Genomic DNA, 12,216 nt, shown 5'->3' with positions numbered 1-12,216 from the left:
AGCGTCCAAACATCTTGGACACAATGAGAGAAGAACAGAAAAGTTTAATTCAAAACAACAGGATGACTCAGGTGATGTAAAAATTCTTCCACTTATTGTGTTCCTGCTTTAGACTGCTTACATTTTTAGACATACTGTATGTTTTTTGGTCTTTTAGGGTGCAACAAGGAGTTGATGAAGGATGAGCTGAGGGATTCCGCCGTTAGCCTCAATACTTCCTCTGATTCACTGCATTCCGCTGGCTTGAACGCTTCCTCTGAACTTGAGGATACCAGCAAGTCTCTCGAGAAACCTCTGGCAGCAACGTGAACAGTGAAGATGACTTGGAAGCAACAACTTGACCTACCATTCTGTGAAAGAGGAAGACACATCCCCTACTTGGGACTCAGATTGTTCCTCCAAATTATTTGACTGACAGTTTTGTAAGTTTAACAGCCAATGGATGTATTTGAACAGAGAGAGATGGAGCGTCACGGTGGCCTAGTGGGTAGGATGTTTGAAACACTCAGGAGATCGGGAAGATGTGGGTTCGAATCTCCATTTGGTCAGTGTGAATGTTTGGCTGGCTACATCAGGGGTGCCCATTATGTTGATCGCAGAGATAATTTGGGTCGATCGCGTAAACGTCCCCCTGTAGATGTCACCTGACATTAAGCTCCCCTTGTGATTTGCCAACGATGAAGTTGCAAGCTACACACGTTGATGCAACGTTCATCTTTATTATTCCGATTAGAGATGAACTAACTCAGCGGTCAGTTGCCTTTATCTATAACAAAAGTTATCCGTTCAATCGTAGCGGCTACTTATGTAGAAAAAAGTGGTGTGATGGCGTTGCTGCGCGTCCTGAACGCCACTATAGAAATGCATGTTTTCTGCACTTCCGTTTCTTAAAGTATTATTTCATGATTAGATGGAAAATGTGCCATTGTTGAAACCTTTTTAATGTTTCCTTGATAAAAAGGAAAATCAGTGAACCTAACTAAAACTAAAGTAATGCTATTTGGTGCCAAAAAGTGCAAAAAGGAAGCACACGAGCAAATACAAACTGATGGTGTAGACCAGGGGTGGCAAACACAATTTACCTGGGGGCCGCTGGAGGTAGAGTCTGAGTGAGGCTGGGCCGCATCAAGTATTGGGAGTAGGGCTGGGAATCTCGGGGTACCTCACGATGCGACACGCGATGCATGGCTCACAATAACAATAATATCTTGATACAGTAATAGGGTGAATCAAATAAATGTAATAAATAATTTCACAGTTTATATTTTGCTGCATTCAGCTGGGATAGGCTCCAGCTTACCTGTGACCCTAATGAAGACAAGCGGTATAGAAAATGGGTGCAATTTTTTTTCCACATTTTTTAAGTAACTCACTCACTCTTAGTTGAGTGTAACCGTATGTGTGCGTCCTACGAGTAACATTGGCTTGTCGCACGCCGTATTACACTCATCTTTGAAGACAAGTCGCGCGCCGCAAAATGTGACTCGGCGGGCCGCAAATGGCCCACGGGCCACGAGTTTGAGACCCCTGGTGTAGACACAGTAACAGACGAGAAGATGAAGTGGAAATCTCACATTACAAATTTACAACATAATGAAAAAAAAATGACAACAAAGTGGCAAGAAACACCTCAACACTCAATAAAGCAAAATTAGTTGTAGACCACAAAGCACTCCTTATACGCTCTACTGTTCACTGATGACCATATCTAACTTATTGTGCGGAGTTATGGGCTAATATTTGTGCTACAAAATAATTGTGCTACAAAAAAGGCCACTTAGGATAATAATCCATAATGCCGCTGATCAAACAATAACCTTCTACCCAAAAACGTAAAACAATTCTTATCAACGAGAGAGGAGAAATAGGATCAAAATGGAAAATTAAACCTAAAACACTTATATGCACTGACAACACGAAAAACGTTTCTGTATGTGTATCAGTCCCGTACGCTCGCGTTGCCTGCTTTGTACACAGACCCCCACCCACTCTGCTTGGGATCTTCCTGTAGCTGCTGTGACATAGTCACTAGGATTGCCGGAATGACCCATATTTCACTGGAAAGTGCAGACTCTCTCACTACGGAAGCCTTTGGAATAATTTTGATAGTTCAAAACTTACGGAATCGCTTCAATGTTTAAAAATAATTTGAAAAGGTCCGACGGGCTGGATCAAAACTCTTAATGAGCCAGCTCTAGCCCACGGGCTGTCGTTTGCCCACCCCTGGGCAAGGCCACAGGGGCACACTTGGTGCCTCTGCTTCCATCATCAGCAATTCTGGTCCCGCAAAACAACCTTCAAACTTTGCAGTTTCCCCAGTCAAACCAGCAGACGTCACGGGTGCTGACTAAATGGGGTAAAAGGCATGCGTGAGCTGGACTACATGTGGAGAACGTCACGGCCATCCTTAGCGTATACGATCGAGAACAGTTAATGAAGTGTGTCTGTTGGTTATTTTTGTAAATATATTTGTTCATACATCTTTTGGACGTGTTTGTATGATTTGCACAACATCTCACCTTGGGAGCACAATAAAGCAACCACCAAGTATTTTCTGCAACTATGCCGATATTTTACCAACATCTTCGAAGGTACTGGAATAGGACACGACGACAGTATGCCCTTTTTTGATTGGTTATATTGCATTTTTAAAAATTGGTTTACAAATATTTCCATTTTATTCTCGTAAATCTTTTTTTCCCGTAATATGACTTTATGACTTGATTCCAAAATACTATTTTCTCATATTATGACTGTTTTGCTTTTTCTCATATGATGACATAAAACAGGCCCGTAACCAGATATTTTTTGGGGGGTTGCAAAAATCACAGTGAACGGACCTTTTGGATGGACGGGGGGGCCAGGGTGCTGGTGTTTCCCCCATTTTGCATATTTTCGACATCATCAAAATGACATCAAGCTTGCGAGTGTGAATGTGCCTGAGACTTGATTTATTTTTTTTTTTTTTACCAAGTGGACCTTTGTGGCCCGCGGGGGGGTTTGTTCGAACCCCCCGAACCCCCCCTGGTTACGGGCCTGTGAAAGGATCACGTTTTTCCTCATAATATTACCACTGTCTCATTCACACCGTTATTTCTCATAAGATGACCAGTTTTAGAATCATTCTTATTATTCCGCTGTATTCTCCTAACTGTTAGGAGAGTGGTAAAAACGTAAAGTGAAAATGTTCTGACCTAACATTTTCACTTTATTCTCAGAAAATTATTTCCATATTTTCTATTCTTTTTTTTTTTTTTTTTTTTTTTTTTAGTTTTCCTGTTCAATTTTAGAATGTGCTAAGTACTATAAAAAAAAATGCTGCGGGCCACGAATGGCCCACAGGACACACTGTGGACATTTTGACTTTTGACAGTCATAAACATTATAAAAAAAGACCCCTGCAGATGAATTATTATGCTTAGTACAAACTCCAAGGGAGGTCAGAGCCTTTTAATGGGGGCTTGGTTGACACATAAGTGAAATTCAGCATAAAATACATTTAAAAAATGGGTGAGCCGGAGACTACAGTATCTCAGGTGGCTTTGGGCAAAAGGCGGTCTACACCCTGGATTGGTTCATAGATTGACATAAAAATTCGATGCGCCTTATGTAACTTTTAATTCTGCTGTTTCAGTTTTGATTACTAATGCCTGACATTGCTGTGTTCTATCAGGAAGTGATCGCAGATACACTTACAGTAACTGACAACAGGATAATTGTGTTGTTCCTCATTTTTCTGCTCTTATTGTGGGAAACTGCTGCCGCCACGTCACATTAACTGGTTTCACTTACTCACATAGTCGGAGACAGACATCTACAGAGATCAGTTTGATGGCAGTTCACTGAAAGGCTACCGTACCTAATTCTAATTAAACAGATTGAAACCCTTTCATCAAAAATGGCTTACCATTATTCCGCACTATTTATTGTGAACTTTCTCGTTTTAGGTAAGTTATGTCATTACTTTTTATAAATACTCTTGTTTATGTGGTGATGAAAATATATTTGTAATAAAATGGAATGTTTATATGTTTTGTAGGGTGCACAGTTTATCAGTATTGTTATTTCTGTACGATGTTTTGTCAATGATGCATTCATTCATTAACCTTCCTTTTGCAGGTTTCTCTTAATTCAAAGTCAGGAAATGTTTCAAACTTGTTGTACCAGTTGTTCTTACCCATGTGCATTTTCAGCAAGCAGTTTTGGACTGGATAAACTAAATAAGCTTATGCTTCTTCCTTTTCGGATTTGTTGGTTAGTATGTTTACAGAATATTTGTTTACTTATTTGTACACATACCATTTATGTTCACAGTTCTGTCAAATTCATTTCTTTATGCGAGATACACTTTATTTAACGTTCTGCTCCTTTGTAACAAGCCAGTGGATCACTTTTCCAAACCGATTCCAAGATGGCCAACTCACTTTTGAGCATCGCTTGCTGCGCAGTGTAAACTCAGAAACTAGGAGCGATTGCCAGCTTTCAGCCGGTCGTACGACAGTCACATAAATGTTGTTGTTTTGGTTTTTAAGTTAGTGTGGTCATTTCCCTCATTACATTTGTGCTGATGCAGCGATGAAGTGGAACTATCGCAAAGAGTTCCTTTAACTTGTAAGTCCTGCAAACCAGGGTAATGCAGGAAACCCACACCAGCGCAAGCAGGAGAGCAGTGAAGAGTGCAGACTTGCTGCTGAGGAGCAAGCGGTTGTTACCGATAATGCTGCAAAACATAAGCAGGCTACGGGAATGTACGGTGTTTCATATTTGATCTTCATGAGAGAAAAGAAAAGTAGTCTTTTCTGAATGACTTAAAAATAGTGCCACTTTTTGTCAGACACCTAAAAAAAAATCCTGTTTACATTTAAGTTACCATAAAACACTGGCACTGTTCTTGCATTGATTCTGCAAAATATAAACAATGAAATTATTTATTTTGTTTCTGTTTCACCCCTTTAAAAACACAGCTATTTTGTAAGTTATTATGAGCAATTTATCAATAATCCCCATATTGTGTTTTATCATATCTGTCACACGTTATGCTGTATCGGACACGGTCAAGATGTGGCGGCAAGGCAAGGTGGATCCAAGCGCAGGGAAGCAAGTAAAAGCAACAGTGGAATGCTGCTGAACTCGTTTAATATAAATAGAATGGAGGTAAGAATCCAAAAATAGAAAATGCAGAAATAAAGTTAGTGATTGTCCATAATCCAAACAAAAACAAAAAAATAATAAGTGACACCACAAGCTATGATCCAAACATGACCAAGGCGTCACAGGACCCTGAAAACTAAATACACAGACTAATTAGACAACACAACACACCTGGACTAGACACAAGAAGGAAAAGAGAGATGATTGGTGGAAACACAAGAATTACAAGGTACACAAAGCGCTTCACAGTGAACCCATTATTCGTTTACTCCACAGACTGGTGGTGCTAATCTACATCCGTAGCACAGACTGAGGGAAACGTGGTTGCCAATACGCGCCTACGGCCTCTCTGACCACCACCAAATATTCCTTAACATTCATACAACAGTGTGGGCAGCACTGGAGGCAAGCTGGGTAAAGTGTCTTGCCCAAACACGCTTGCTCAACCTCCTGAGCCACTGCCGTCCAGACCGTGACAGTACCTTGACATTCCTAGCTAGTAGGGTAGGAAGATGGATGCTGCAGCGTGTGCTTTTGACCCAGATATTAGTTTGGAAAAAAGGTCTTCATGGTGCACCAATACAGTGGAAATCTAACTGTTTACGACTCTTTCCCAGTTTCTGCACAGGATGTTGAGTATTACCTCAAGGGTCAGGAGATACGCTTGGTGCCATCCATCATTGGAAAACCTGATGGAATTCTCTGGATGCACGATGGAAATGAAGTGGTATATTTTGTGGGCATGGAGCAAAGTGTGTTCCCTCCATATGAGAACAAAATCATTTTGGACCAGGCCTCTGCAGAACTCACCATCAAAAACGCCACATATGAAGACAGCGGAGAATATGCCCTGGAAGTGTTGATAAACAAGCGAGTGCATCCTTTCCATTACAGAATTGAGGTCATAGGTAAGTTTACCCTTCCATCCATAAATACTTTAACCAGTGTTGTGCATTAAATAATAGTTTGATGGCTGTTCATTAACAAATACAGTCGTGCCTTGGTTAACATCATTAATCCGTGACAGGAGGTCCGACTCAAACCAAAATGGACTCCAACCAAAGCAAATTTTCCCATCGAAAATAATGTACATTCAATGAATCTGTTCCAGACACCCCAAAATATTAACACTAAACACATTTTATAGACAATAATTATAATTTTACATGCAGAAAATGATGCAAAAATAATTACAAATGAATAAACAACTGAACATTTAACATCACTTTTATGTAGTTTTGTTGGGGGAAAAAAACACAAAACCACTAATTAACAAAATAAAATAAACACATTATTCTGCTGCAACCACAATTTGCAAAAAATTTAAAAAATATATCAAACGAAATATCAACATTCTAGAACCAATAAACGGGTACCATACCGTTTAATATAGAAAATGAAACAAATAAAACTGCTAGCGGCTTCAGGAATTGTGTGCTGCTTTGCTGCCACCTGTCTGCCATCTGTTGCAGCACACCCCTGAGTCGCTGTGAGGAGCTGATTGAACACACCTGTACCTAAGTAGGACAAGCTTCTTAAGCTGCGTGCAGACAGCACTCTGGTGTCAGATTGTTTCCTGGCGTCCTACGTGTATCTCGGCTCTCTGGTCACCTAGCATTAGCATTAGCATTAGCATTAGCATTAGCATTAGCATTAGCATTAGCATTAGCATTAGCAGTTCTTGTAAGTGCCTGTTTCCCTGCTTTGCTTTCTCCAGCAGAGGTATTCTCATTTTGGTACTTTTCTGGTAGTTATTTTTAGTAGCAGCTTCCTTATTTCTTACCGTGTCTTTTTTCCTGCTTGCGTCCGTGCCTCGCAGTGTTTTTTGTTCTTCCTGTGACTAGGTCCGGATGTATTTCAGTTGACCTTTTTGTATTTTTGTTCTATTTTTGCCATGTAATTGTAAAAGTTGTAATTTTTGTTACACCGAACTCTCATCTCTGCATTACTGGATTCCATATTTACGTCTCCCGGCCAATCCGAACAGAACAATCTGGCCAACAAGATGGTATCCGCGGAGTATGAGCACCTCTGTTATGCCCTGTCTCGTCAAGGTGAATGATTGCTTCATGGACTCTAAATTTGTTGCTAGACACGGGATTAAGATGGTTGAGTTGCTGGACCACAAAGAGCTTCACTCCCCTAATGGGCGTCTCTTGGTGGTAGTTTCTCACCAAACTGCACCACTATCTCTTCAGTTGTCTTTTTTTTTTTTTATTGTACCCTCAAAGTCCGCTCTGGGAGGGCTCGGCTTAACATGGAGGCCAAATTACCAACTGGGGGAGCTCGTGTTATGCTTATTGTTTACATTCCGCGGTGTCCCCAGTTTCGAGTGGACCAGCTCCCACGGAAAACATTGGTCTGACGGGGGTACCCGAAGTCTATCATGACCTGCGCATGGCGTTTAGTAAGGATAAAGCTCGGAGCTTGCACCTCATCGGCCTTACGATTGCAAGATTAAATTGCTCCCAGGGGCTCCCCTCCCTAACGCGAGGCTATACAGCATTTCAGTTCCCGAACAACAACGGCTTAAAGACTACATTTCCTCATCTGACATCTGGTCTCATCCGTCCGTCATCCTCTCCTCTCGGAGCAATGTTCTTTTTTTTTCTTGAAAAGAAAGATAATCACTTAGGCCATGCATTGACTTCCGCGGACTTAACGAGATCACGGTAAAGAACCTTTACCCGTTGCCACTTATGGATTCAGACTTTTCATCATTGCATTCGGCAAAAAAAATGTTCCAAATTAGACCTACGAAATGCATATCACCTGGTACGGATTAAGGAGGGGGATGAGTGGAAGACGGCATTTACTACGCCCTTAGGGCACTATGAATATTTGGTGATGCCCCCGCAGTATTTGACGTGTTAAGGGACATAATTAATCAATTCTGTTTTGTGTCTTGACGACATTCCCATCTCTTCCAATTCTGTTCAGGAACACATTCAGCAGGATAAGACTGGAGAATCAACAGTAGAATCGCCTGTTCATTGAATTCCATTCATCTGTCATTCCTCGGGTTTATTGTGGACAAGGACAAACTCAGAGCCGACTGACCCCGCTAAAGTGCAAGCGGTGGTCGATTGGCCTACTCCTAAATCAAGGAAGCCTCGCAGTGTTTTTTGTTCTTCCCCTGACTAGGTCCGGATGTATTTCAGTTGAACTTTGTATTTTTGTTCTATTTTTGCCATTTGTTGGAATAAATTTTTGTTACACAGAACTCTCATCTCCGCATTACTGGATTCCATAGTTGCGGCCTCCGGCCGATCCTAACAGGCGGCACTGACGTTGCGGAAGTGCGCCTATGAGGATGCCTTATAGGGTGTCTGGTGACGTATGCTATGTTTGACTCTGGCTGCCGTGAACATGCTACCGTAAATTTGAATCCTTGTGTTTTGTTGTTGGAACCAGAAATTAATGTTATGGATGGGAAACACATCGAGTCACCCTGGATGTGCCGTCGGGTTGATTTGAGTTGAGTGTTCCGAGGGAACGTGTGGGTGTGCATTAAGCCACTCCCATCACATTTACATACCTCCTGAAATGATGACTGTCTTCTCTTCAAGGTCTTGCACCCTCGTCTTGGTACGGTCCATCGCCATATGTTTGTCACGACGTGTATCTCTCTACAACTCTGATTTAAACGAACGCTGTTGTCCTAAAATGGCGCCCCCGGCCCATAATGCATTGCATGATCACGTGTAAGTATCGTGAGATTTCGTCTTTGCCGCTTGATCCAAGATGGTGGCGTGAACAATCTGGACGGTATTTTGGATGCTAAACAAGCGTGAGAACACAAGCCATGCAAGGCAAAAAATGTGGTTATTAACTAAAAAAAACACACTAACCGGGGCGGATGTTAACCAAGGTACCACTGTAATATATTTTGGCCAACAGTTTTATGAAAAAATCTACAATTCTTCTTTGTGTTTGTTCACAGACAAAGTATCCAAACCCAGCATATCCTGTGAGATGAGTGACACAAATCGGGTGACGCTCTTTTGTGCTACAGAGTCCAAACACCCTCATTTGCTACATTTTACGTGGAGCTCACGTGGAAACCAGCAGACTGGACCAAATTTACCAATAACTGTCAGGAATGAGGATGATGATCAAGTTTATCGTTGTGATGTCAGCAACCCTCTGACCAATGAAATGGCTTCATTCACTGTGAAGGACTGCTTCCTGGGTAATTATAATCAATAATGATGGAAGTGAAAAGTTCAAATGGTGGTTGTAGATCATTTCAATGCTATCTTGATGTTAACGTACACTGAGAGGTTGCTATGAGTTTGACTTTTGTGTTTCTGTGCAGATAAGAGATCACATGATCTACTTGCCATCTGTGCAGCAGCATGTGCACTCATTACTGTGTCCTTGGCTCTTGGATTCATTTTGGGTTGTGTGTGTCGTGGAAAACATCCAGGTACACGCAGAAGAAAATGAAACATGACGCACACAAGACAAAAAAACACAGAAATCCACACTGATGATGATCCATTGATATCCTGCACATTCCAACACATTAGTTTTTGTTTTCAAGACATTTTAAACAGAAGTGTGGTCATTTTCTCTCTTTGTTCTTACAGAATACTGTAAACCAAGTGTTTTGAAAAGACAGAGAAATGCAACACAAGGTACGATCCATCAACACTGATTTGAGAGCAGCATGTAAAATCGTCATATTGACTTAATCACAATCGGCTTGATTATCAGCAAGTAATCATATTCATTATTTGGCTTATTTCTGTTTTTGAATGGCTCGCTGGCATGTTGGTACTTTCCCTTTATAGCTAACGTGTTTAGAATCAATTAGAAATGATTTGTTGTCATGTTTCAGAAGCCAAACTGACACCCATGGTTCTGTCCAACAATTTAGAAGAACAGCACAACGGTGATTTAAATTTGTTACGCTTCTCATTCTGCTTTATGATCTGACTTGTTTTTCTGTTTTAGACTGCTTTTAACTTTTGTTTTCTTTTTTTTTATGTGATGTTGTAGGGTTTAAAAACAAGTTGGCTGCGAATCTGTTGAAGCCTGATACAGCCCCGAGACTCGCTCCTTTCTTCAACATACTTCATTTCCCTTCGACGACAGCCGCAAACACTCCCACTCAACTTGAGGATGTCAGCAAGAATCAGAAAATCAATATTGAAGCTTTTGCGGAAAACGGGGAAAGTGAAGATGACTTACCGAGTCTAAATGCAAACATCCACCGCCGAGAAGGAATCAGAAGAAGCAACAGCTTGACCGAAGCCAGACATGGCAGAGCGACAGAAATCCCACACCATTCTGTGAAAGCTCACCAGGAATTATATGAGAAGTTTCTGGATTCATCCAAGAACTGCGCTGCTTCCTCTGCTTCACTTAATTTCCCTTTGACCTCCACAGACATGAACACGACCACTGAACTTGAGGATATCAGTCAGGATCAGCAGGTTTATGAAGGACCTTCTGGGGAAAATGTGAAAAGAGAAGACGACTTACTGTGTCTAAATGCAAACATCCACCGCCGAGGAGAAGGAATCAGAAGAAGCAAGAGCTTGACAGAAGCCAGACGTGGCATAAAGACAGAAGTCCCACACCATTCTGTGAAAGCCCACCAAGAATTATATGAGGAGGAGTCAGTGGATTTATCCAAGAACTTCACCGCTTCCTCTGCTTCACTTAATTTCCCTTTGACCTCCACAGAAATGACCACCACCGAACTTGATATCAGTCAGGATAAGAAAATTTATGGACAAACTTCCGAGAAAAAGATGAAAGAAGACAACTCATTGCTTCCAAATGTAAACCCCCACCAGCGAGGAGAAGGAATCAGAAGAAGCAAGAGCTTGACCGAAGCCAGACGTGGCACAAAGACAGAAGTCACGTACCATTTTGCAAAAGTCCACCAGGAGTTAGATGAGGAGTGGGTGGATTTGTGTGGTCGTCATTCCCCTTTGACCTCCACAGACAAGAACACCGGCGAGACTATGGAGAAATCTTTATTTGAAAATTTGAAAAATGAAGGTGACTTATTGAGTCATCCACACTTATATCCAAGCCACACTTACATCCTTTCCATAGCTTAGGTGGATGTCAACTTGACTACCAGCAAAGAGTAAAGATACATGTGTACCACTCTTTACCATACAGTAGTACCTCGCATAACGTAAACCTCCTTTTACGTAAATTCCACTGAACATAAAGAATGTAAAGTTTCTGCATCGTATTACGTAAGAAATTCCATATAACGTAAAGCGTCAAGTCGGTGCAAGTTCAGAAATTCCATTTGAATAGCGCGCGAGACAGAGAGGGAAACATTTTCCATGACTAACAGAGCACACTTGGTGACGCCTTCTGACGCTTCACGCTCTCGCTGGCTGATTATCAGGGCACCGCCTGCGCTCTCATCTCATTGGCTGATTATCGGGGCACCGCCTGCGCTCTCATCTCATTGGCTGACTTATACAGCGCGTACGTGAGTTTGTGTGAGAGACAGGCTTCTCCCTTCCTCTTCGTAGTCGCCCTTAAACCAGTTGATTGTTTTTGTTTTTCAGTTTTATTCATATACAGTAATCGGATTTATTACCTTATTTTATATTGGAATGTTACTCTACTATGTTTATGCTAACGTTTTCTTATATTTTCCCACCATATTTGGTGGACTTAATATATTAACAATATTTTGAAGGGCCAAAGGGGTGAGTTTGTCAAGATCTTGGAACGGATTAGGCTATTTACATGTATTTTACACTTCGTATGAAGTAAAAACCCTAAAATGTAAACATTCTCGGAACGGATTATTTACGTTGTAGGGGCATTTACTGTATATTAGGGGTGTAACAATTCGATACATCGAGGCCTGCATGAAATGACACTTGACTTTCTTCCCTGGACTTTTTGATTATCCAAAAAATGTAAATGGCTACTACACAGCAAATGGAGGAGTGTTAATTTTTTGTGTAATTGGTGTAAAATAAACATTTTTTGGTGAATCTTGAAGTTGGAGTGTCAATCTTACACTATTTGGAGTTGATCTAACACTGCATTTTCTTAAAAATCTTAAACACTGGATCA

The 12,216-nt window shown here is 41.2% G+C and overlaps 2 protein-coding genes across 6 annotated transcripts in view; both read left to right on the top strand.

Annotated features, from left to right (window-relative positions):
* The window catches only part of LOC129187904 (SLAM family member 9-like), a 6,848-nt gene extending 4,290 nt beyond the window's left edge, over positions 1-2,558 (top strand). The window contains exons 4-5 of one of the 4 annotated variants that reach the window (XM_054787707.1): positions 3-71; positions 158-2,558. In XM_054787707.1, coding sequence (XP_054643682.1) covers positions 3-71; positions 158-309 — 221 coding nt within the window. In that variant the 3' untranslated portion in view covers positions 310-2,558. The remainder of the gene's footprint in view (positions 1-2; positions 72-157) is intronic. The other 3 variants (XM_054787705.1, XM_054787708.1, XM_054787706.1) reach the window with 3 other exon arrangements.
* Positions 2,559-3,762: 1,204 nt separating this feature from the next.
* LOC129187901 (uncharacterized) lies at positions 3,763-12,199 on the top strand. Of its 2 annotated transcripts, none has more exons than XM_054787697.1 (7): positions 3,763-3,947; positions 5,769-6,059; positions 9,095-9,343; positions 9,470-9,580; positions 9,744-9,791; positions 10,034-10,048; positions 10,156-12,199. In XM_054787697.1, exons 1-7 carry the CDS (start codon positions 3,899-3,901, stop codon positions 11,226-11,228), a joined length of 1,836 nt encoding a protein of 611 aa, XP_054643672.1. In that variant the 5' UTR covers positions 3,763-3,898; the 3' UTR covers positions 11,229-12,199. The 2 variants fall into 2 exon arrangements, with proteins under 2 accessions (XP_054643672.1, XP_054643671.1); XM_054787696.1 differs by having other exon boundaries at positions 9,995-10,048; positions 10,156-12,198.
* The last annotated feature ends 17 nt before the right edge of the window (positions 12,200-12,216 follow it).

Source organism: Dunckerocampus dactyliophorus, chromosome 9 (genome assembly GCF_027744805.1).
Source record: "Dunckerocampus dactyliophorus isolate RoL2022-P2 chromosome 9, RoL_Ddac_1.1, whole genome shotgun sequence".
Classification (NCBI taxonomy): Eukaryota; Metazoa; Chordata; class Actinopteri; order Syngnathiformes; family Syngnathidae; genus Dunckerocampus; species Dunckerocampus dactyliophorus.
The sequence above is the reverse complement of the archived record's forward strand: the minus strand, read 5'-3'. Positions and strand labels throughout refer to the sequence as shown.

What these genes read in the sequence shown, in the direction of transcription:
- LOC129187901 (XM_054787696.1), top strand. Translation starts at nt 3,899, where the DNA reads ATGGCTTACCATTATTCCGCACTATTTATTGTGAACTTTCTCGTTTTA. An exon ending in TTACAGAATTGAGGTCATAG is followed by an intron (nt 6,060 to 9,094) that starts GTAAGTTTACCC and finishes GTTTGTTCACAG; the next exon opens with ACAAAGTATCCAAACCCAGC. An exon ending in TTTAGAAGAACAGCACAACG is followed by an intron (nt 10,049 to 10,155) that starts GTGATTTAAATT and finishes GTGATGTTGTAG; the next exon opens with GGTTTAAAAACAAGTTGGCT.